This window comes from Pseudorca crassidens, chromosome 2 (genome assembly GCF_039906515.1).
Source record: "Pseudorca crassidens isolate mPseCra1 chromosome 2, mPseCra1.hap1, whole genome shotgun sequence".
NCBI classification, from domain to species: Eukaryota; Metazoa; Chordata; class Mammalia; order Artiodactyla; family Delphinidae; genus Pseudorca; species Pseudorca crassidens.
In genome coordinates, this window is record NC_090297.1 from 89,547,658 (window position 1) to 89,574,421 (window position 26,764).

The 26,764-nt window shown below is 36.6% G+C and overlaps 1 protein-coding gene across 4 annotated transcripts in view; it reads right to left on the reverse strand.

Annotated features, from left to right (window-relative positions):
• Positions 1–26,764, reverse strand: part of OLFM3 (olfactomedin 3) — a 195,575-nt gene that overhangs the window by 52,677 nt on the left and 116,134 nt on the right. The window contains exon 1 of one of the 4 annotated variants that reach the window (XM_067727061.1): positions 626–786. The exons of the other annotated variants lie outside the window; for them this stretch is intronic. Within the exon in view, the coding sequence (XP_067583162.1) occupies positions 626–754 (129 nt within the window). The 5' untranslated portion in view covers positions 755–786. Of the gene's footprint in view, positions 1–625; positions 787–26,764 lie in introns of those variants that run through there. 4 annotated transcript variants of the gene reach the window in all.

Genomic DNA, 26,764 nt, shown 5'->3' on the forward strand with positions numbered 1-26,764 from the left:
GAGAAGAGTTTACGAAAAAATTAAACAGTACAGGGAGATGATTTTATCAAGTAAGTTTTCTGTTCGTGATTCTTAGCTCTCTTAAAGGATTTTTTGGTCATGCTTTAAATTGCTGAGGTTTTTTTTTATTATTCATTTATGTTTAAAAGAGGTTGGTTTCTCTGACTGAATGCATTTCAGTCACAGGAATTGAATTCCAAAGAAGAACCTGCTATAGTAAAACTAGATTAGCTAGAATATACCCTATAGCATATTCTGTAGGAAAAATTATGGGGATTTTACAGATGTTAAAAGAAGTAAAATAATAAGAAACAAAACATATTTTAAAAGAAAGAATTCTTCAAAACCTCAGAACAATATAAATTAAAGCTTTTCATTAAGAATTTGATGAATCTAGTATTTCCTTTCACAGCTAATTTCTCAGACAGTTCGTTTATTCTTTGATGTAACTTTAAAGTGTTCCTAAAGGAACATCCATGACTAAAGTTACCACATAAATATTGTATTGTTGAAGAAGACCTGTAAATAGAGAAGCAAAATCTCAGCCTTTGCAGTTTACAAAATAAAGCCCACTGGTTTAATGCACTTACTTCCCAAGACGGCCAAACCCACCGGAGTGACTTACTAAGGTATCTGGCGTTGATAGCCTCGTGGTGTTCAGTCCTACCAAGGATGGGAGAGTTTGGGACATCCAGTTTGATATCATTGCCATGGTGCTAAGCACAGCGCCAAGCTTCAGCAGTGGAAGACTCATTGCTGTGGAGCTAATGAGTTTTCATAGTGACTGATTAAGATCCTGGTTCTGGGCTGGCAGCGGGAGGCGTGACTGCAGCACGCCACATCTACAGCATGAAAAGAGATCAACTTCCCAAGCTCTAATCATGCAGGGAAAGCTCACAGAACCTCTTTCCCTCACCCTCACAGGAAGTTCCCTGCTCTTCCCTTTTCCTCCTTTACCAGATACTTTGCTGGATCATCAAACAAAATATTCTTGATAGGGCTTCACTGGTAATTGTTAGAGCAGAGGTTGAAGGAAGGAGGAAATTAGAGCTTTTCCTGCTCCACTATATAGTCAGTTACCATCAACAGAGTTCACTGCCTCTGGGATTTCTGTCAGTATAATCAGCTGCTCTTTATCCTTCATAAAAATACATAGCACCCTTAAATTGAGGTCTGTCAAAGCGCACATTTCAAACACCAAATTTAATATCCACAGATTTCTCTGAGCATGGAAAAAGTGCTTTAGACAAAACATGAAAACAAAGTCTGAAGAGAATATCCAAGATGATTAGATAATTGAGTAAGAAATTATTTTTTATATAGTAACCTAAAATTAGCACTGTTGCCTCTTAAAAAAAATTGTCAGAGATTAATAGCTACTGCCTGTGGAGGACATTGCCCTAGGCACCTTACATGTGAACAGACAGAAAAGGCAGCCTTGGAGAAAAGCTCCTGATAAAGAAATTTCATAGGTTCCCAGTTTTGCTTTCACGAATGGATGCTTAGCAGTTTCTCAGGCACACAGCAAACTCAGTTAACTCTATTTTCACCTTGTGAAGAATGACAGACCAGTACCGCAAGTCTATGTCATGAGAGAACATGTGACATTAAAAAAGCACAAGACTTGGCTTCTGTGACTCCCCAGGGAGTCTGAGGTCTAGCTCCTTGTTCTCTTGCAGTTAGTTGAGTGACTGGCCAGTGAATTAAAACTCCTTGGCTTCACTTTTTTTTTTTCCTGCGATATGTGGGGGGTGGACTCCCTGCTCTCCAAGGCCCCTTCCAGCTGTGAAATTCAATGATCTGTTTATTAGAATTCTGACGGCAAATGTATATATTGAATTTGCGGCTTATGGGTAATTTTATTATATTCTTTTTACAAATACTGCAAAATTGTCCACATCCAAATCTCAGGTCCCAAATGGAATAAATCAGAGGCTCTTGTCTTATATAATATATGTGGTTTAAAATAAAAATACAGAGAGAAGACATGAAGGGAAATGTGGGTGAATGAAAATTAAGTGAAAAAGAATCATATGAAAAGGAAAAAAATACTGTTTTGATTCCTTAGGAGAATTCTGGAATTGTTTGTATCTGGAAAGATATGCATTTTCCTTAAACAGTTTTGGCAGGAGAAATAAAGAGAATATCTTTAATAAAATTGAAAGACATATATATTTATAAAGGTGTGTGTGCCTTTATTCTTCAAAACAGCTTTAAACTGGGGTGAATACTGAGACTCCTCAAATCTTCCTTGCATATATTACCTTGAAATCCAGGCTACATGTTTTCTTTAAGAATACATCCAGATGATTTCAGCTGACCCTTATTTTTTAACCACAGTGCCCAGAAAACCAAATATTAGGTATTTTTGTCTTTTTCAAAAATCGTATCATACGCAAAATTTAACATAAAAGCACCATAGTTTATATATTAAACTTAGTATTAAATAACAGCATTCATAGAAAGGACTGTTAAATTTTACATTATTATTACAATGTGGCAGTAACAAAAAGTAAAGTGGACATACAAATCTAGTTGTTTGAAAAATTACCAGGAACTCTACCTGACTTTAATAAAGGAGAAGAGTCTCTTTTAAGAGCTTAGCTTCCAAAATTGAAAACTAATATAAATGTAATTACTGGATAATTTAAGATGCCACATGGCAGATGGTAATTATACTTATTAATGAGCTATCAATCAACAAAATAATAGCTTCTTTAGAAGAATATAACATGAATGTCAGGGGAAACCAGTACTCTTATTTGCAAATTAAAAAGAAATGAAGAAATAAAGAAAAATACAGTATAAATGGAAAGCTTCTTGCAATTTTCCAGAGATGCAAATACCTGCACTGAAGAACTGAAAGAGAACAACAGTGAAAGTTTATGATTTGATGATGTTTATGAACAATGTAAAAGCTATAATGTGTGGTTTAAAAAAAAACATTTAAATGGCACACATTAAAATAGAAAAGCTTACATTATAATGATTGTTAGTTATGGGAAATAAAATAGCTATGATTTGTAAAAGGTTAAATAGTTTGCATTGCTCTCATAATCTAGTAAATTGATTATAATTTCCATTTTATAAGTTGGGTTCTTGTTTGCAGATGGGGAAGCTGATTTTTCTATGTGGATGTAGCAACCTGTGTTCAGGGCAAGAAACCTAGTGGTTACAGAAGTCCCACAGCATGGTGTGAATGTTGATGGAGTAAAGTAGCAAGAGACAAGGCTGGAAATACTAGCAGTTACCAACTCCCAGGGCTTCACGGTCAGCCAAAGATGTTTGGATATTATCTTGGATGCAATTCAAGAATTTTAAGCAAGACTGTGAAGTCATTAGTTTTATGTCTGAAATTATTACATTGGCATTTTCATGATGCAGGATAGGCTGATGGGGATTGTAGGAACAGCAAAGCATATCAGAGACAGGAACATAACTTAAGAGCATATTCTCATAGTTTAGGCAAGAGATGACGAGGGCCTAGAAAAAGAAACTGTCAGTGGAGCTCAAAAGGATGGATACCGTAAAGAATTGGGGTGAAATCGATAGTGATTGAATAGATGTGAGAAGTGTGGGAGAGGAAGTTATTGATTAATATATTTATTCATTAGATATTTTATGGTAGACTTTTTATTACCCAGAGTGATTTCATGATAAACCTATATAGTAAATAATTAGTAAGCAAATAATTAATGACCAAGAAAGACTTATAGGTAATCTTATGTAATATTGGCATGTGCTGTCATTGGAATTTTATTTTTCTTTGATCTGGAGCATGAAAGTTTAACATTGCTTTGGTACTCAGTACACTTGCTAGTCTGGGGACTATCTGTATGGTAGGTGTGTGTGTTGTTTTCTGGGGAACCTAGCTTGACTAAAAGAATAGGTGAACCAAAGTGACCTCTAGAAAAAACAAAGTAGACCCTTGCTAGCAAGGAGGAAAAATAGGAAGAGTGGCATAAAGTAGAGGAAGAGGCTTAAAGTTTATGCTAACTTCGTACTCAGTCACAGAGGATGAAGAGAATAATACAACTTTGCTGAGTGACACAAAGTCATTCTGGGTCTCTGAAACTAATAGTCCAACTCAAAATAGAGAAAAAGGACTGAGGTTCTTGCTTCTTCCTTCACTGAGAAGTCAAAGCAATTACAAGAGAACTTCCATAAGGTCCCATTACTCTACCTACCCACCTACCTCACCTGTGCCCACATGACTCTACTGTTCCACACGTAAATTGTTTGTGTTCCTAGGTAAGATTGATTCCCCCACTCTGCACTAGATCAGTGCCTTTTAGACTATCATGCATAGGAATTACTAGGAGAGCTTGATAAGACCCAGTTTCCTTTGTCCCACCCTGAGAGTCTGACTTACTAGCTCTAGCACAGGGCCAAATAATTTGCACTTCTGACAGTCTGCCATTCTTGGACCACCTTTGAGTAGACTGCCCTAGATCACATCCATCTCATCAACTCAATGACAGCTCTCTTAATCCTTTCCTCTCTTACTGAGATCAATAAATCTTCCCACTTTAATGGGCCATTCACAGCAGGATATAAACACCCACTTATATCACTCATTTTAAATACAAACAGGTAGACAGCAGTTTCCTGATCCTATTTTCTCTCCATTTATTTCCCCTCTCACTCACTGTCCCTTTGCAGCATACCTTCCTGAGAGTTGTCTATACTCACCATCTTCAATTTCTCTTTCCCTAATCAAGGTTTTGTTCACATTTCTCTACTCCACTGATACGACTTGTATCAAGGCTACCAATGATACCGTGTTGCTAAATCCAGCAGTCAATTCTCAGTCCTCAACTTTCCTGACCTATGAACAGCATTCATCAGACTTTTACTTTATCCTTCCTGAAATAATTTCTTCACTTGTGTTCAAGGATACCACATCCACCTAGTTTTCCTTTTACATTCTGACTTATCTTTCTCAGTCTCTTTTGTCGATTCTTCCTCATCTATATGCTAATGACTCCCAAATTCATTTCTTCCTCGCAGACCTCTCCTATCAATTCAGTCCTGTATATCCAATTATCTACTTGACATCTCCACTTGGATGGTTAATAGACATCTTAAATTGAACATGTAAAAAAAAATGAGCTTCTGATATGCCTTTCCCATCTCCAGCAAACAAAACAAAACAAAAGAAATAAACCAAAAAATTATATACATGCAACCATTCCTATAGTCTTCTTCATTTCAATTCCATGGTTGAAAAGTTAGATTTCAACCTTAACTTTTTCTTTTTTTTTCGCATCTCTTATCAGTTTCATCATCAGGTCTTTTCATCTCTACTTTCAAAATATACCCAGCATTCAACCATTTTACACCACTCTCAGTGCCACCATGCTGCTCCAAAGTCGTCATCATCTCTCATCTGGTTTATTGCAAGAGCCACTGCTAATTGACCTTGTACCACGTCAGTCCTTTTTTTAACCCCCAACAGAGTGATTCTGTTAAATTGTAAGTCAGATTATGTTATTCCTCTTCTTAAAACTCTTTAATAGATTCCCATTTCACTCCTGGTAAAAGTGAGAATATTTAGCATGAACCATAAGGTTCTGCATGATCTGGCTTCCTCTTATTTCTCTGATCTCATTTCTTATAACCCTTCCCTTCACTGGAGTCACTCTGATTCTTCAGAGATGCAAGATAATTTTCCACCTCAGGGCTTCCAGTCTCTCAAATGTCTTCACACTTCCTTTTTGTTTTAATTCAAAGATCACTTTCTCATAAGATCTTTGCTGACCACACTATCTCAAATTTCTACACTTTTCATCTGATCATTTCATGTTGTCTTTTGCTGGTTTACATTTTTTCTCCTTAGAACTTATCACAGGTTGGGATCCTATATATTTTAATTATTCATCTTGTTATTTGTTTTATCCACTAGAAATAAAGTTCCATGAAAGCAGGAACATTGCCTGTTTTGTTCACTGGGGTATTCTTTATGCCTAGGAGAATACCTAGTACATAGCAGGTTATCAGTAAGTATTAAATTAATGCATAAATTAATATATTATTGTTTTGTTCCTGAACTTCCCTCATTGTAAAATGGAGACCATTTTAAATGCAAAAATTAAAATAGAGCCTCCCTCCTTTGTTGCAAAATGAGCCAGTGTAATATTGTTGCATTTTGCATGTGTGTTGTTATGTGTACATGATGAATGTATACCTGAGTAAAAAGACAGTGTAAACTTAAAAGTTAAGAATGCTTTTTCCTTCCAAATTTGATATTTAGAATGCAGGCACTTTTGGTCTAAGCCAAGAAGTACTGTCTCTCTTATTTTGACTTCTCTTGATAAGCCTCAAATCACTGGAACCCTGAATAAATATATGAAAGCACTCTTCTCCTCTTGCCTTTGGCTAATGAAGTTTGCCTCCAATAACATAGGGGAGGATGGAAGGGACTGTAGGCTATGGAAAGGATGAGTTTAAATAAAATGAATTGGAGAAGATGGAGATCTGAGTGTCCATTCACTCAACTTCCTTTCATTTGGCTCCTGGCAATCAATTAGGGACCACCTGTAGCTCTAGAATTCAGTGCTTTGCCATTCTTGCCTTGAGGTTTCAGGGTTGTCTTAAAAGTGTTCACTAAAGAAAGAATGTATTGAGTGAAAAACATTAGCAAAGTTCTCTAAAGGAGGGATTTCTGTCTTCTCATCTTTGCCTTCATCTGAGAAGCCGACTGATGCTCTATAAACCCGGGGGATCCTCTGTTGGCAGCTTTTGTTGCTACTTCAAAGGAGAAAAAAATGGATGTGTGCGGGAGGAATATATTCAGGGCAAACATGGTTTTTTGTTTTTTTTTTTTTAACTCTGACTTTCTACTCAAACTTGAAGAAGTGAAAAAATATAAATCCAGGATTAGGCTAGAGGAAAGGAGGATGCAAAGTGGTGTGACAGAGAGACCCTCAGACTGTAAGGCAAAAGACTTAAATTTTGCATCACTTAGTCATTGCCTTGCTCTGGGTTGTTCAGCTGGGAAATGAAGAGATTAAATTGAATTTCCTATAGTCCCTTCCATGATATAGTGCCATACTTAAGAGCTCAGCTTCGATCTTTGCAGTTACATAAGCCCCTCCTCGCTTTCTGCTCTGACACTATTAGACAGCTGGCTGTGTGACCTCCCAGAGCCTCGGTTTCCCTATGTGTGAATCGGGGATAACAAGAGAACCTGATTCCTTAAATTTGTGAGGATGAAATAAACATCTACATATAAAGCCCTTATGACAAGATTTGGCAAACAAGGAGTTCTCAATCAATATTTGTCATCATTACTCTAGTGCAAAAGAAGTTTATGTATCTTTTCCCCATATTTATAGAAGATAGAATAGAGATAGAAATTGTTAGCAATAAGGAAGTGAAGATCATCAAATTTTGTATAAATTACCAATGTAAAGGTTTAGCTTTAAGAGTTTTAAAAGGGTAAAATATTCTTGATTCCAGTATGCTTGGTTCATAGGGATTGGCTGACAGCAGTATCCTAGAAAGGGTCTAAAGCATACCCATCCCACAGGCCAGCCTTGAGGAGCCACTTATTTAAGCCTGTCTGCCTGGCACTGTTCTTAGAGCTTTATTTGTATGAATTCATTTAATTCTCACACAAACCCTATGAGGTTGGTATTGTTACTATAACCAGCTTATAGATGAGGAACTGAGGCACTGAGAAGTTAAGTAAGCTAGCCTAGGTCACACAGCTAATTAAGGGCAAGTTCAGTATTTGAACCTCAACTGTCACATTCTAAGTATGTTTTTAAGTATTATGCACACACACACACACACACAAAACACATGCAATAACAGTATTATAGCAACTATTTATTTCAAGTTTAATCTGTTTTAAATAATTGGAATTATTTGGGGGAAGCATTGCAGTTTAGTCATTACATGCTCTCAGTAAATGAATACTTAAAGCTGAGCACAAAAATTAAAAGTAATGTGTCTTACTTATTGAGTTTATCTTTGAATGTGACAGAGCCAGGTCAGGGAGTCACTGACTCAGGTAAGTGTTCAGTCCCTGCTTCATTTTCATTGGAATCTCTTTTCAGGTTTTTCTAATTCACCCAACTCACCAGGGCAGACAAGTGTTAAATTATTGCCAAAAGCTTTTCTGGAAGAAATTGTTTAGAAAGAGAAATCTCAAAGAGGTTGGAAAATTGCCTGGTGATCAGAAAGAAGACTATTTAGTGGTAGCGTGAAAGAATAAAATTGGATCTTGAAATGTGCAGTTTTCTGAAAGGTTGTTGTAAGTTGTTTCATAAAACTTATCTCCCTCTTGAAAGTTGAAATGTATGTTTAGCAGGAACCAAAATTCTGGTAGTAGTAAATAACCCCAAACATCAAAGTATAAAAGAAGATTACATTTGTAGCTTGCTTTTTAACAAATTCACATAAACAGCAGGAGCTCTGCAGAGTTAATTTGTACGTAGCAGCATTAGCTACTTACTTGTCAGCATTGTCCCCTCATCAGTATGTGTAGTCAAAGTTGTTTTGTGATTTGAAAGAAAGCTCTAGCAGACAAACATAGTTAAACAGAAAATGTCTAAAGATCTGGACTTGAAACAAGTCAGGCAAGCTTCGTCATTGAAAGAGTCATGAGAGTTATGTAGTTGTATAAAAGGGGGTTGGAAAAACAGTTAAGGCCAGGTCATTAAAATAACCATCACATAGATGAAGCTGTACAAGCTCATTACCTCATTTGCTTGTCCTTTTTTGTTTCAACACATTTAAGAACTACTGACCTTATAAAAACAGTTTTAGGAGGACAGAAGTAACTTGACTTACAAACAGCTCGCTTTGTGAATACTCATCTGAAAGGGGCCCAATGACATATATATGAACTTGACATGGATAAGTAAAGGAAAACTGTTGACAAAGGTTATCTCTTGTTATTGAAGTTAAATAGATGATTTTTTTCTGCTTCCTAATATTTTTTGTTCTCTCATTTCCCAGCTTAATTATGTATTATTTTCTGTTAGAAAAACATAAGCAGAAGTATGTCATTATTCTCTCATTGACTTTTAAAGGCATTGATCTGTTAAACATTTATTAAGTATATTCTTTGGGTCAGGAATAGTACAATACTGAAAAATGCAAGATTAATGTGGTACAGCCTCATATTTTGGGTAATTTATCAATCTGAGAATGTAACAGACTATAAACAAATATGTACATATGAACTGAATAGTTCCAATCTTATAGAGATATAGTGGAGGATTAAAAGAAAAGGAGATTGGTATCTTCTGGTGAAATGGTCAGGAAAAAGGTAGTGCTTGAGTTGGTTTTAAAAGTTTAGCTCTTAATTCTCTTAATTTTTAACTCAGGGAAATGGAAGTGTAGTTTACTATGGACCCAAAAATAAAATAAAATTTAAGTCATAAGGAATTTTATGCAATGCTTCCAAGAGTAGAGAATTATATTCTTCAGCCCTTCCTTTGTCAATATGCATCATTTGTCCTAGTACATTTTTACCTCTCTTCCAATTAATAAAATAAAATCATATTTACCTAAATCATAATAATATAGGGCTATTGAGTGAAAAAAGAGAATAGAAAAAATGAACATTATTGTGAAAGCAGCATTTTCCTTGAGAAGGAAGAGAAGTAAATAGAAATATCAAAGCTCTTGAAGGACCTTGCATTATCAAGAAAATTGTACTTAAAATTACATGCACATGTCAACAGGGGGTAGTTTGAATTCTAATATTTACATATAATATGAGTCATAAAGCATATGGCTGAAAATTTAATTCTAGTATAGATGCTTCTTGTCAAGTGTCTGGTAAAATGTATGCAGATAGGGTATAGCATGAGGAGTGCTGGAATATTTGCCATTATTGAAAGTAGATTGTCTTTGCAGTGCGTTCTCTCTCTCTCTCCTTCCCTTCCCCTCCCTTCCTCCCTCCCTACTTTTCCTTCTCCCTTCTCTCTCTACCTTCTTTCCTTTTTATCTTCCACCCTTTCTTCCACCCTCCTTTCCTTCTTCTCTCTCCCTCTCCCTCCCTTTATTCTCCTTCCTTTCTTTTTCTCTTTCACTTTCACCTAAGTGTCCTGCACTGAAGTAGGATACTAGTATGGTTGCAAGGGCTCCCCAGGTGATTCTGATGTGTTCCCAATTTTTAACAGCCTAGGCTGTATGGCTACAATTTAAGCACAAATAATTCTAGTATTTTACACTTCAAATTTGGAAGTTTTATGTTTTACCTTTCTACTCGTTCAACACTATTTAAAACAAAACAAAATAAACAAAAGTTCCCTTTTCTAAACATTCAAGCATGCATGCTTAGGCTGTGTTTTACCTCTTACTGTGGTTGTAAGGTTTTCAAGAGGTTATTGAGCTTAAAACTGGAGACTGCTCATAACTACTGTTCAGTAATGGTAATGCATCATTCATGTGCACCTCATTTTTCTTCTAAGAGTGATTCAGAAACATGCCCATGATAAAAAAATGTGTCCTTTCTTAGTTTTACTTTCAATAATATACTTATTAATATCAAACTACATGTATAAGTTAGTATTTTTCTATAAAAAATTGCATTTAGAATTATTTGAGGAGCAACGTTTGTTTCATGGTGAATTACTTATGCATTCAATAGGGATTTATTGATCATCCTTTATATGCTAAACACTAAATGCTAGAGATCAAAGATTAATAAAATTCACTCATTTAGGATCTCAGAAACAAGAGAGAAAAACACATATAAAATAATTTCAATATAATGTGCTATGTAATTTGTACAAAATGTAGTAGGACATAAACAGGTTAGTAATGAATTCAGTTTGGGTGGGATAGAAAAAGCTTCAGGAGACTGTGGGTTTAGGTGGATTCAGTAGAATTTCCTAAGTAGATCAGGAAGGAAAGGCCATTCTACCCCAGGAACAGCATGTGAAAATGTACCACCAAGGTGTCAGAGATCACATGTTCTTTACGGAGCTCTAAGTAGCTTGGACTAGGGCCAGTGAAAAGCGCCTGGTGGGGTGGGGGGAGGGAGGAGATAGGATTGGAGAGGTAGCAGGGACCACCAGCTGGTGCTTGCGGCTCTCCCAGGGATTAGATCTTACTAAAACTAGTCTTTCAAGAGTTGCAGGAAGGAGAGTGATAGCTAACTTGTTTGTTATTTGGGGGAAGATTACTCAGAAAAGATGCAATAAATACTGGGGAGAGGGGTAAGGAGGAGATTGACAGCTGGGAGAGCAGTTAGGGGGCTGTTGGGATGCTCTGGTAAGAACTGAGATGTACAGAGGAAGGATAACACATGGGCTAGGCAATTTACATAGAATTTTGTGAATTATTAGGTGTGGAGGCCAACAAGAATAAACTCTAGATTTCACGAAACACAGTATTGCAGAAAAAGTGCTGGGGAATCATCGAGAACAGTGCTAAACATTAAGGTGCATGTGAATCACTGCGGGGTCTTGTTAAAATGTAAATTTTTCTTCAGAAGTTGAGGGCAGGGCCTGAGATTCTGCAGTTTGAGCAAGCTCCCAAGTGGTCAGAGTGGCTGGTCTACAGACCACACTTGGAGGAGAAGGGGCCATGGAAGCCAACTAAGTGAAGGGCTGATGTGTGTGGACACACATCCTGTGTGATGAAGAAGGTACAACCAAGGAAAGAAAAAGGGTCAAGCTCTGCAAGAGAAGGGAGAGTGAGGATTCCCAAACACACATATTTCTCACTGAAAAAAGGGGTTCAGGAGTTCCCACCATCCAGAGATGGTTGTTAGCAGAAAGCAGACGTTTAAATTGAATACAGTTTAAATGGGCCCTAAAATTTCTTGAAAGTAAAGTTATAGTTAAAATTTTATCTTGGAAAAGAAAGATGAACACAAAATAAATTATCTTACAATTGTGAGGATATATTAGCATGAATTAAGAATAGATGACGCTTTGTGTGTGTGTGTGTGTGAGGTTAGTTTTAAAAAATATTGTCATCTGTTTTCACAGCACAATCATAAAGAGATTTGTTTTTGCAAAACTCTCCAAGGAGTTACCTAATTTTTTCAGGGCCTTTGATATTCAAATCATTATCTTTTAAAGAGCCCATTCCATAATTTCTTTCTTCAATTGTTAAAGGATATAAATCTGCCAGGCACTGTTTAATAATCCCCTTGTATTTTATCAGGGCAGTTATCTCAACACTTCCGTCACTGCATGAAACCATGTGTCATTTGCATGATTTTGATTACCTTCCATTATATTTGCATTGAATAACATTGGATAGTTGCCATATATAAAAATCAGTGGTTTAAGATGGATGCCGCTGTTAGGCAGTGAGGGATATTTTAGTGGGATCTGAGGGGTTTCATTTAAAAAGTGGTCATGATTTGTAAATATTTGAGTTTTGAAGGCTGTTGCTGCCTTACGCAGCTTTACAATGGCAGGACTTGGGTAGCACGGACTCAGGGTTGACTACAGACTTAGCATGGGTGGTCACCCATGTACTCTGATATTGGGATGAGTGGAAACAGAAGAGGATGATGTTTTCACTTAATTCACTCATTTTAGGGAAGTAGTCTATTTATGTAGAAAGGTTGATGCATTGTGTTTCTGCAGCTATGAAAATTGAAATGTGTTCGTTTGATTTGGTTATATTCTCATCCATCAGGGAGGGAATAATCAGGAAGTATCTGGAGTTCTGGGTACTGCCTGAAGTTACCAGTGTTAGAGTCTCAGTGAAGGCTCAGGGTATCCCCCAAACCCCGGGAACATACTGGATCCACAAAAGGTGCAAGCTAAAGGAAAAGCCTGAGAAGTTGCTGATTGGCAGCTGAATGAAAACAAAACTACCCATGTGATGGGGGTTGGGAGGTAGGGACACCTAGATTCTAATCCTAGTTTTTCATTTAAATTTAGCAGTCTGGCATACCTTAGTTTCCTTTTCAGCTCTAACATTCTCTGACTCTGTGTGCATAGTGTTAAGAGAATGGGTTTTGAAATCATAATGACCTGGGCTGGAATCCCAGTTCTGTCACTTACTTTATGATCCTGACTAAGTTCTTTTCTGAACCTTATTGTACTGATCTTTAAATTAAGGATTTTAATATCTACTGGTGAGCCCATCTGATAAAGAACATCAAGGACATATCTGTAGTCCAACAGAGTTAGGCTTATTAACTTGTCACATCAAGACAGGTGGCACACCAGAGGAACCATGGAGCATCTCACCAAGCAAAAGAAGACATAGGGTTAAAAATAGGACTTGAGGGACTTCCCTGGTGGTGCAGTAGTTAAGAATCTGCCTGCCAATGCAGGGGACACAGGTTCGAGCCCTGGTCCGGGAAGATCCCACATGCCGCGGAGCAACTAAGCCCATGTGCCACAACTACTGAGCCTGTGCTCTAGAGCCCCCAAGCCACAACTAGTGAGCCTGCGAGCCACAACTACTGAAGCCCGCATGCCTAGAGCCCGTGCTCCACAACAAGAGAAGCCACCACAGTGAGAAGTCCGTGCACCGCAACGAAGAGTAGCCCCCATTCTCTGCAATTAGAGAAAGCCTGCGTGCAGCAACAAAGACCCAATGCAGCCAAAAATAAAATAAAATAAATTTATATATAAAAAAAGAGTGGACTGTTCCATTTTTACTGATCTAATTTCAAATAGCTAAGTTTCTGATAGTCTATGATTTCAGCAATCAAAGTGTCTTGGCCCTACATCCTCCAGTAAAATAACAAAAGCAGTATTTAGAGGTTGACTTAAGCTTGTACTAGGGCTTCCCTGGTGGCGCAGTGGTTAAGAGTCCACCTGCCGATGCAGGGGACATGGGTTTGTGCCCCGGTCCGGGAAGATCCCACATGCCGCGGAGTGGCTAGGCCCGTGAGCCATGGCTGCTGAGCCTGCACGTCCAGAGCCTGTACTCCGCAACGGGAGAGGCCACAACAGTGAGAGGCCCGCGTACCGCAAAAAAAAAAAAAAAAAAAGCTTGTACTAATAAAATTAGACAATGCATGTGAAGTGCTGGGCACAGTCCTCTAAGCAATTACTACAATTATTATTAGTAGTAGTAGGATTGCTTAGCTGTCCTTTCACACATAAACCTTCCCGTAATAAAATTGGTTGTTGAGTTAAAAGTGCCCAGTCTTTAGTCACTAAAACACAACTTTGAAAATTTAATAAGTCAATAAAGGGATCGAGTCCATTTTTTTTAACATCTTTATTGGAGTATAATTGCTTTACAATGGTGTGTTAGTTTCTGCTTTATAAGTGAATCAGCTATACATATACATATATCCCCATATCTCCTCCCTCTTGCATATCCCTCCCACCCTCCCTATCCCACCCCTCTAGGTGGTCACAGACCGAGTCCATTGTTTTGACCTTAGAAGCCCAATGCTTTGAAAAGATGTCTGATTCAGCATAGTCATCTGTTGCCATTGAAAATACAGATTTCCCACTTGATCAGAAATGCTGCTCAGGGGCTTGGAATGGAACGTGTATTTGCACTTTTCAAAAACTCCTGGTTTTGATATCCAGTCAAAATTTCAGAAACATTCATATAACCAAAGAGGATGGGGAAGCAACGTCACAGTATACTATATACTATTCCCAAATGGTTAGGAGTAAAGATTTAGAACATCAAAGAATATGGCTTAAAGGTCATCTAGTCCAGATTTCGCTCAGTATTGAAATGCATGATGCAACATCCCTGATACCTAGATTTTTCAACCTGGATACTTTCAGTGTTGGTAGAATCAATCTTATGCTACTAGATGCTTTGATATTGGACATTTCCTATCATGAGTAAGTCCTTGTTGCCTCTCATATTCCATTCACTGTTCTAGTTCTGCCTTGTGTTGTATCAACTGTTGGTCAATATTATGCTCAGAACAGAATGAAATTCTCTGAAACATGCCAGGTTGGTCTGATCAGCCTAGATCAGAGAAGAGTAAAAAGGCTTATTCATAACAAATGATACATTTTTTCTTTTGTAGGATTAATGAAATTTATTGCAATTTAAATATATTATCCTTTCCTTTAAGAATTATGATTATAACTGACATAAAGAAAACATTTTCCACTCTAACAACTGATGTTTGTTAAAGTCAAGTCCAGTTGGACAGAACATGGTAATTTTGCACCTATTATAATGTATATCTCAGTGATGAATCGAGTTAAAATTTTCTCATCAGTCCACAGGATGATTTAAGATACATTGTATTTTTGAATCACCTTTAGAAGTCACTATGCTAGGGTTTCCCAAAAAGCTGATCTAGAGAGAATTTCAGAGTCTTAAAATTTGGCTTTAGATCTCTAAGCATCTTCCTGATTGAGAAGTAGACAAATTCAGTGGGAAAACAGCTTAGAGGCCACCACTGCCTTTTCTCTTCTGTTTTATTGCTTTGAACTTTAGGTTAAAATTCAACTCTCTCCCCCTTCTCCTTACTCTCCTAGCAAACTCAAATATATTGGATTAGCTGATACACAATTTGTTAATTCAGGAATGATGTCAATATGATGTGAACTTAGATTGGTTCATACATGTTTTTTCCAAATTATTAACATTTTGCACCAAAAGTAACAGAAGCAAAGTATAGTAGCACAGCTGAACACAGCAAGCTGAAGTTACGTGGTTCTTTACAGGATGATATTTTTTCCTAATGTCATGTTTCCTGACTTGATGTGGACATTCACTTTGTCCCTCTTGCTGTGGTGTTCCCAGATTGTGCGTTTTGCTCTTTATAGCTCAGCAGCCTCAATAGGTCCTTAACTCCCTTTCCATCAAGTTGCCTTCAAATTGTCTTGAAAGTTAAAATCCTGTGTTTACTGAAGTCTTTCCTTATTTATTAGAAACTAAGATATATTTTTAACTGTGTTAGTATGCTAGTACAGTTATTGTTTTGTAAGTTCTCTAATCAAATTCTATAGGTTTGAGTGGTCTGATATAACCCATTATCCTGTAACCCTTGTTTTTTTTTTTTTTGCGCCGTATGTGGGCCTCTCACTGCTGTGACCTCTCCTGTTGCGGAGCACAGGCTCCGGACGCGCAGGCTCAGCGGCCGTGGCTCACGGGCTCAGCCGCTCCGCAGCATGTAGGATCTTCCTGGACCGGGGCACGAACCCGTGTCCCCTGCATCGGCAGGTGGACTCTCAACCACTGCGTCGCCAGGGAAGCCTGACCCTTCTTGTTTTTAATGCATGATTTTGGAAACATGATGTTTTCTTCAGGAATGCATATTTTGCATTTTATTTGCAGGGTGTTCAGGACTTCCCCAGCCAGAACTGGTGGAGGGACAGTATGGTTTGAAGGGTTTTGTGGGGCTGGGGTCCTCTAACCCTCACCCAACTCAGTGCCTGTGCCTCTTCTAACACAGACATTTGGGGTCATCCTCAACATCAGTGCCAATATGCCTCCCTAAATGTGAAAATCTAATGGCTGAATAGATGACACTTTTCCCTCTCAGGAATTGTAAGCCACCTCAGTACCACTACACACAGAGGCTGACCCATAAAAACAAATTCTCAGGATTCCCACATTTCTGTCCCATGTCAGTGGCCTCTATCCCATTCCACTCAGTCTTATCCAATATGGTTTTTGCTTTATCTTTACTCCTTGGCTTTAATTTCTTGTCTCAGGCCCCAAAGTTGATAATTATCTCTGTCCCCTCCATATGTGGAATTCACTTTGGCTTTCCTCAGGTGTTTGCACCATGAACTTTCTGTGTGGTTTCTTGTTTATTCTGTCTTTTCTATTCCAGTTCTAAGCACAATGGAGCCTTCTCGACCAGGCTGATTTCTCAGCAATGTCTCTGGTTGAAACAACCTTGGCCAATCCTTAAGAGGAAGTTAGAAAGACTAGTTAGATTTAGAAAGACTCTGTCATGGGAGCACAGAATGATATTTTTGATCCTGCGAGTTTACTTTCAAAGTCACCCTTACTCTCCACTAAGGCTATGCCTTTTCAGTCTTTATATCTGCAAAAGCAGTCTATTTATTAGCACAAGCCCAAAGTGGAATTCACTTTATACTGCAGACTTCTAGGTCTTTGGTTCTTCTTTTATAATGTTTTTTAATATTATTTTCTATTCTGGTAAGTTCTCCAAGTATGTAACATTATTCTACATGTGGGAGGATATTAGTATAGAAGGTAAAGGCTCATTAATTCTTTCAGATCAGTGGCAGGTCATTCAGGAATGTTTTGTGCCATATAACAACTTTCTACTCTAAAATCATTAGACTTTATCCCAGTGTATCTAACAGCCCCATAAAATCACAGCCCGGACAAATCCTGGAAGACACTGGCTGTGGTGCCATCAGTCCAGGGCTGGTAATGCTCACATTGACTCAGAGTTGGCAAGTTCAGGGACTACTAGGTCAAAACATGAAACTCAGACATTTACTTTACTAGATTTGCTTTTAAAAAGAAAATGAAGGGTTTTTATTAAAGTCTCTAAGAATTTACACAATACTTTTAGTTGGTTCAATGTTTATGTATTTGGTTAGAATCTTTCTCAGAGAGAAAACTAGTCCAATGATTTGTCATTATGTGTAACAAAGCTGCTTGCATTTCTAAATGCACGGGAAAGAGAAAACAGCCATTGTGTTTCATCAACAGAAGGAATCTATCAATATGTAGAGCACTAACAACCATTCATTTGTATATTTAAAATATAGCCAGATGAAATAAATTGTGTCTAATTCTCAGAAAACTGTTTTACCAGCCAAGTATATTTAAGGAAACACTATTTATGTTTGGTAAATATAAATAAGATACAATTATTTCTACTTTAAAAATGTAATTGCTGTTTGGAAGTAGAAGCTCAGTACTCTTGTCTCAGTCAATAGAATCACTGATTTTCATTAAAATGTATTTTTGTGCTGGACTTAAATTGAATAAAACTTCTTTGACTATATATTATTTATTTTACTAAATACTTTCAATATCATTGTTCAATTACAGTAATTTACATGTTGAATCAATAGATAATAAAATTTTAAAAATACGTAACGCCACCTCTTAGCTTACAGTGATTAGTGCCTTAATCTAAATGCTTGACTTCATAAAATCATAAGTACTTTGTTAAATGTTATAGTATATTAGGAATGCAATCTGCATTTTGAAATCTGGTTAATGTTAATTTTAAAAATAGCTATAAAAGAAAGTGGGAAATTAAAGAGCATTTAATAGTATTTAATGTAAATTATGCAAATAAACATTCATCTATCCATATTAATGTTTTTATATATTCTACATAAAAATTTTGCAAGTTAGGTAATCATTGAAATGCAACATGTAATGACATGTAATGATCATTTATTTAGTCAAATATTTGAAGTAATTTTTTTATAAATAATAAGCAAAGCACAGTACTGGAATATGGCTTCGCTAATTTTAAGTCTTATATATGTGTGTGATTTAAAATATTTATTTGGTTTTACTATGTGCTGTGCCCGAGAGGAACCAAGGAAGTATATTACATTTTGATGATGCTAGAGGACAATGCCATTCTTTAAAATTCAAGCACTTGGCTCTTTGCTTACATGAACAGTCATGACTTTTTGGTTTGCCCTTCGTGCAGTCATGGGACAATGGTGTGACAATGCTTTGAAAGCAGTACTTTCATTTACAAGCCCCTACTACTAGCAGTTGTGTTACTAATACTTTACAACAGACTTTTGTGATTTGTTTGTATTGCTAAACCTGTTTTAATAATGAACCATTGGAGACCCATAGAGGTTAAAAACACTGTCACACAGCAAGGAGGCAGAAAAAAAAAATTCAAACCTCTGGTTCTCCAGGTCTGGAGATTATAGTTACTGGTAACTTTATTCTTTGTGATCTTCTACAACTAAGACATTTTTGCTATCATAACTTGAGCACTGACCTAAAAATGATACACTGCCATTTCTATATTACAAAGGTGCCAATGTTCTTAATACCCATGAAGAGTGCTACTGTAGGAGTTTTACACCCTGGAGGCCGCACAGTGCTTATAAAGAGAATCTAGACTAGAACGTTATTCCTCAACCTGATTGTTTTCATGTTAGGCAGTATTCTGTTTCTTGAAGAAGAATGAGGTCCATAATTATTTATCCCACCATGTTAATACAACTCAATGATAAAGAGCTTGTAGTCTAGATTTAGCCAGACCTAGGTGTGAATTCTGGTTCTGCTGCCTAGCAATTCTGTACTCTAAGGAAGTTATTTAACTTACGGATAACCTCAGTTACCTTATCTTTATATCAGGAATAAATACTACAACTTAGCTGATAAAGTTATTGTGAGGATTACCATGGCATAATTGACCAGCTAAAATGCTTAGTGTAGTGTCTAAAATATATTAATATTAAAAATATTAGCTGTTACCAATGTTAAGATTCCCAAGAAATAGCATGTAGTCAGTGAATAATTGTGAAATTTTATTTGGTCAATTAAAAAAACAATTGCTTTACCTTTCCCACATAATGTGGCTATTATGTCTTTGTACCTGGACATTTAAAAGATCTCTGAGATATCAGTAGCTCCAGGAATGTGGCTCACTGTTTTAAAACTCCTCTATAATTTATCAACAACATTGTGCTCACCTTTGCCCCTAACAATCTTCCCTGACACAGAGTTTCAACTATAGTGCACAACAATGGCCTCATTTTCCCTCACTGGTATCACTGAGAGTAGCGAATGTGAAATTATCCCTGCTTGACTTGGCTGCAGACAGCACAGTTGCCTCATCATACAAGTGTGGGATTTCCAGTTTTTCATAAAGTATATGTAGTCCCTGCCTAGCTTTCCAACTGCTTGTTCTACTTTGTCCTCACACATCACAGTATAAGACTCCCCAATTACTAAGTTTCTGGTTCCTCTGTGTCCTTAGATACTATTTCCTTCTTCTAGAATGTTAATGGACTTCTTACCCATAAAAATTTAACTCAAAGTTTGTTTTCTGTCTGAAGGTTTTCTCAACTCCTGCCCTTCAGCAAACTTAGGGGAGGTCAGAGAGAGATTTTCTTGCAGTGGTTCCCAGTGCGGGTAGAGGTAAAAAGACTCAGAATTACCTAGGGAGTTTTTTTTTTTTTTTTAAGTATTTTTATGATAGGGGCGTTCCTTCCCACAAATGTTGTTGGACTGAGCACTAGAATGTGTAATATAAAAAATTTCCCAGGTATTTCTAATAAAGCATCCACTACTTCTTCCTGTAGCCTCAAAGAGAAGAACTGATTCTTGATTTGATTTTATGGCTCTCATACTACCTGGTTAGGGTATAGTCACATTATTTTATAATTGCTTATCTCTGTGTTTGTTACCCCACCAAACTTTTCAAGGGCTTTTCACCATTTTAATCCCAAGAAAGTATAGTACCTGATGGAAGTACCTGATGGAAGTTAATTGGTGCTTTTATTTTGATATGTGAATGAACATATTTTAGTACCATATTACTTATTTTATTGTCAACTAGACACCTCAAAGTGAACAAAGAAAGTCACATTAATTTGTGTTTAGATCGATAGAGAGAAAAAATAGTCTATGTATAAAGTGCAAACACTTCCCTTCATAAGAAAGCCCTCAGGTCATCATCCACTTTAACTGTATACAGAACTATAAGGTTAGTTTGCTGGTGTTCTAGCTTACCAATTAGTAAATTGGATGTAAGAAAAGTGAATGGATTTGGTTGGAATCTTCTGCAGAAGGATGCACCATTTAGCAGCAAGAGTTGATAGTCAAACAGACTATCAATAACACAAATCCTAAAATAGACACCTAAAATAGCTGAAAAGTTTGGAGCGTTTTGATTTAACAATAAACATCTCCATAGATATGTCACTCAGGAGCAACAAAAATAAAACAAATGCATATTTATAATCATTCTAAGTTGTATTAAAATGTTAAATTGATTATAATAAATTGAAAATAGAATGTACATGAATATGCATTGATACATATTAAATGTACATCAAAATGTGTACATTGAACATAGAATTTATGTTAAAATGATAAAAAATACATTTTAGCTATGTGTTAGAACTTAAGTAGCACACAGAGAAGTGAGGTGAATGTGTGCATAACATGATGTGATAAATGTTGCCATAGAAGAATGAATTATTTCTATGGGATCAAAAGGGGAGCTACTCACTTTGAGTTGAAGAGTTATGAAACACATGAGAGATGATGAATAAGTTGGTGTTTAAAGAATGGGTGGCTTTCTGGGTAGCATTTCACAGGAGTAAAATCAGAAGTACAAAGGAGAGCCTGGAGTACTTGGAGGAGTTAAGAAGCTCTGTGTTGTTGAATTATAGAGAGGTGAAGATTAGAGATGAGTTGGGAGAAGTTGAAAGAGATGGAAAAACTTGTAGGCCATCCTGAGGAGGTCTGAATCAATACTGTTGACAACAGAGAGGTAGCAAAGGTTTGTAGCAAGGTAGTGGTACGATTAGATGTATTTTTGTTGTTGTTGTTAAAATAAAATACAAAATGGAGACCAGATTTGAAAATTCCCTGAGCAGATAAAACCAGTTAAACCACATAAGGAAACCTAATTTAGCTTATCCTGCAATGCAAGTGAAACTTGGGTCATTTTTTGTAAATGCCTCTGAAAATCACAAATAAAACCTAAATTGTCTTCCAAAAATGGCATAAGATAACCACTTTTACCCAGTCCCCTGTCATTTGGAGAAACTCCAGTGCTATAACCAATGTTTGTAAAGAATAAACAGCCTCTGCATCTTCACTATGTTAAGTTGTCCTATTATGACATGCCTCTGAGCTTCATTCCACTGTTGGTTTGAAGACTCCCAGTTCATGAACTGTGCTTCTGTGCTCAATAAATTCTTACTAATCTGTTTTTTTTTTTATTAATCTGGTTTGATTTTTGATAGTTTCTGGATTTTGACAGTTTGTTTTAGTCAGAGAACTCTAGTGAATGAATGGAGAGTGGATTTGGTAGGATGACTGGTTAGGTGACCATGGCAAGAGTTCAGGAAAAGATTTTTTTTTTTTTTTTAAGGTTTGAAAAGGACTGAAGAGAAATGATATATTAAAAAGTTATTTAGGGGCTTCCCTGGTGGCCCAGTTGTTGAGAGTCCGCCTGCCTGCCGATGCAGGGGACACGGGTTCGCGTCCCGGTCCGGGAAGATCCCACATGCCACATGCCGCGGAGCGGCTGGGCCCGTGAGCCATGGCCGCTGAGCCTGCGCGTCCAGAGCCTGTGCTCCGCAACAGGAGAGGCCACAACAGTGAGAGGCCCATGTACCGCAAAAAAAAAAAAGTTATTTAGAAAGAAACGAAATTGAGTTATTAGTAGTGAGGTGGATGGACCTGGAGTCTGTCATACAGAGTGAAGTAAGTCAGAAGGAGAAAAACAAATACCGTATGCTAACACATATATATGGAATCTAAAAAAAGAAAAAAAAAGGTCATGAAGTACCTCGGGGTAGGATGGGAATAAAGACACAGACCTACTAGAGCATGGACCTGAGGATATGGGGAGGGGGAAGGGTAAGCTGTGACGAAGTGAGAGAGTGGCATGGACATGTATACACTACCAAACGTAGGGTGGATAGCTAGTGGGAAGCAGCCGCATGGCACAGGGAGATCAGCTAGGTGGTTTGTGACCACCTAGAGGGGTGGGATAAGGAGGGTGGGAGGGAGGGAGACACAAGAGGGAAGAGATGTGGGGGCATATGTATATGTATAACTGATTCACTTTGTTATAAAGCAGAAAGTAACACACCATTGTAAAGCAATTATACTCCAATAAAGATGTTAAAAAAAAAAGTTATTTAGGGCTGATTGGAGTGGAGAAAAGAGTTAGGTGGAACACCTTACTGGAGAGAGGGAAATGAAGATGAGGCATAGGTTTGGACAGAGGGAAATGCATGCAGCTTGGAACGTGCCAATTATGAATAAAATACCAGTGGGACATCCAAGTGGAAATGTTTTCTAAGCAGAAATATGAATGGGAGATTTGGGAATTTGTTGGATCAGTAGATTCAGATTTGATCACTGTCACTCACAGGAATGGATGAATACTACCAAGACAGAACATACAGAATGAAAACAAAAAGGAAGATTATGGACAGAACTCTGAGATAGCATATCTTTAGAGATAAGCAAAGAAAATAGGGTGTCAATGTCAAAAGAAGCAATGTTGTGAAAGGTTAAAAGAGGAATAGGAGAGAGTTTTGTGCTGTGTGCCACGGAGAGAGTCACCTGTTGGATCAACAGTGTCACATGTTGCAGGGAAATGGAGTAGAAAAATGGTTATCCCATCATACAGTGTAGATGCCACTCACTAGTTTGATTGCCTTCAGTGGATTAGTAGAGCCAGTCATCTGAAGTGTGCAGATTGAGGAGCAAGTGGGAGATCAGAATGTAAACAACAATGTCAAGTCCTTTTTGCAGAAGAAGGGACTCAAGGGGAAAGTCAGATGAAGTTAAATTATATGTGGGAATATTCTTTTGATAAATAGTTTTGAGTGATTCTGAAATTTGAGGTTTTTCAACCAAATTTCTTACCCTGTAGTTCATTCAGCTATAATAAGTAGATGTCTGCTTGAAGTAAGTGCGATACTTTTCCTTAGAGTAGACTTGTTTTTAAAAATGAAAATTATAGATTTTCACCTTTTAAAAATAGTGTCTGCAGACACTAGCTATTTATCTCTCTTCCCTGGAAAGATCTCACTTGTTCTAGTTTAATCTCACTTTCCTTAGAAGTTAGACTTTCCAAGTTAAATGATGATGAATGATAATTATTCCTAATGAAATCTCAACTGGGCACCAAGAAGCTAGGCAGCATAGACTAGGGATAAAAACTATTATATCTTATTGTTTTGTAATAAGATAAATGTTATATCTTATTTATTTTTGTAATTATGATTAACATTTTGGTAACTTTTAAAATTCAAAAGCCTGTTATATCATTTTTGCTTTTGTATCAACTCTATTGTTAATTATCTCTCACTCTATATCTTAATGGGTACATTGTGAAAAATAAATTTCAGAAAATATGGAAAACAGTGATTTTCAGAATCATTTTTTTTCCCAGAAAGGCTAATTTTAATTACCACAGAGCTATAGGTGCTACAGCTGAATGAGTGTATGGGTTACGTGGTCATGGGACACTCAAAAGCTGCTAGCTGAAAACTATGCTTCAGTGAATACTGGAAAGTTTGTAGATTTTCACAAACCAAAACAAGGTTAAGTCTATCAGAATATCAGTAAAATAGAATTCTTTCAGTATGAATAAATTTAAAGTAGGACTGAATAATACAAGTGTGATAACACAAATATGAGGAGAAGAAGAGTGTCTGGTGTCCTCTTGCATTTTCTGCAAGCTCCCCTTCAGTTGCTCTTCTGCGAATGTGTATTTGTTTATGAGGGCCAGAGGTGGAAGTATTAGCCTCAAGAAAATCCCTGAAGTGACTTAACGTTGAATTTCTGCTGTTTTATACATCACAATTTATTTTCTGTGGGGAAAATTGTCTTTGATATATCAAGTTCAGGCTTGTAAAATGATAGGCTAATAAAAATACAAGCTTATATATTAAAAATAACAAAAAATACAAATATTATAATCATATAAATCATTTGTGTAAGTTTTGTCCATTACCACAACAGGATATTTTAATGATGAATATCAAATTGGAAACTTTCCTAGCTTTTTATCTATTTAAATGTTCAAAAGAATTAATTTCTATAGGTAACTGTGTACACACACACACAGTGTACATGTGCACAGATGCAAATCAAAATAATTTCCAAGTCTGTTATACTTTAAAAAATAGATACATCTCAGACTAGCCCAGAAAGAAACCAGGAGAAGTTCTACATAACCACATGGGGTCCCTTGGTTAAAAAAAAAATAATGTGCTAGTACCTAATATTTTCTCTTGCAGGTTTCAAAGTCCTCTCATTCTAGCCTCAAACTAACTCAGAGTAGGACCCCACTTTAAAGAAAAAAAGTATTTTAGGAGGGTTGCAACTTTTCCATGGTTATGACAAGTATGTACAAGATCTTCATATTAAAATTAATTCTTCTGATTCCTAATGTATTTTTCTTTCCTAGTATTAAAGAATAGTTGAATGCAGGATCTTTGTAACCAGATATCCTTGGCTAAAATTCTGTTTTCACCATTTACTATCTTAGTTAAGTTACTAGTAGATCTTTTTCAGTTTTCTTTAATGTAGAATGGAGAAAATAATGGTACTCAGAGAGTGACTGGGTTAAATGATAAAATACTTGTTCAGCATTTTAATTTTGGCAGACAAGTTAAACACCTGTAATATTAAATATTATTTTTATTATTCCTGAATAATTTACATTTATTTATTAAAATAAGTTGTCTCCAAATTCATGATCTAGCAAAGAGAAAGTATCTTGACTTTTGAAATATAATATGCCGTCTTCAATCTTTAGTTTTTCATTTCTTCCTCTTACCTACATTGATCAGTATGTGTCGGCTGTCCTGAGAGCAGGGATACTCACCATACCTTTGTAATCCTCTAATTCTATAAATTGGGAAAAAGTTGGAATTCTTTTCAATATATTTTTACTGTCGATGGTTGTTCTGGAAAATGACTACTCTTCTGCCTGTTGACCATGTAGTTTTCAAAGACATTATATTTTGAACTATTACTGTTAGTAAATAGACACATGTCAGACTAACCCAGAAGGAAGCCAGGAGAAATTTCAATCAATACTTCTTGAATTTAATGCTGTCTCCACTCCTTATATGCTATATTATGTTGGCTGTAGAGCTAACGCTATCATATCTGAAATAGAAGGTCTGATACAACTCTTGATCATTTTTGCCTGTATTGCAGGTAGCTGTTGCTATGGTTAATTTCTTTCTTGGATCTCTACTGTATAATAATTCTAATAATATAATAATGATTATGACAACAGTGACAAATATTCATTGAGCATCAGGGACTGTATTCGGAATTTTGATATATACTAAGTAATTTAATTATTGCAGAAATTGAGGCAAGTACCATTATGATCTTTTACAAATAAGGAATTTGAGGCTCTGCAATATTAAATACTTCACCCAGGGTCACACAGTACAACTGGTAGTATTCCATCCCCAGTGTTAGAATTGTTGTTCTAACTGCATTGTGATACTGTATGAGGTAGGAAAGGGAGGAGAAGGCAGATTTTCCCAAAATCTGACTTTAAGAGACAGGGACAGGGATCTGGTCTTACCTCCCCAGCTGCCTATACAGTTTCTAACTGTCTGGACAGCCTATAAAATCTTCCAAGCCGATTTAAGTAATTTGTAGACATTATACTGAAAGTCATTGCAGAGCTTTAAATCCCAACTTCTTTTATTTGTGGATTAGACTTTCTGAGTCACAATGACTGTGAATCCCCTCATGACTAACAATTTCATTAAGTAGAATTATTTCTGACCTCATACTTCTTGATTAAATCCATTTAAAGAAACTGGTTTATGAAACAAAGTAATTAAATCTCGTATTAATGAAGAAAAATGGAATGACTCTGTATACACCAGAATTTTTAAATAGATAATCTCCCTTAGATTGAGAGGGAAAGTACTAAGATGTCAGTTGGTAAGCTGAAAAAGTAATTAAAATACATATTGATTAAGGATAGTGAAGCTAATCTGTATGATATTGTAATGGTGGACACGTCATTATAATTTGTCAAAACCCATAGAATGTACAACACAAATAGTGAACCATAATGTAAACTCTGGACTTCAGTTAATAATTATCAATATTAGTTCATCAATTCTAACAAATGTACCGCGTTGTATCAGCTTGGGCTGCCATAACAAAATACTGGGTGTCTTGGTGTCAG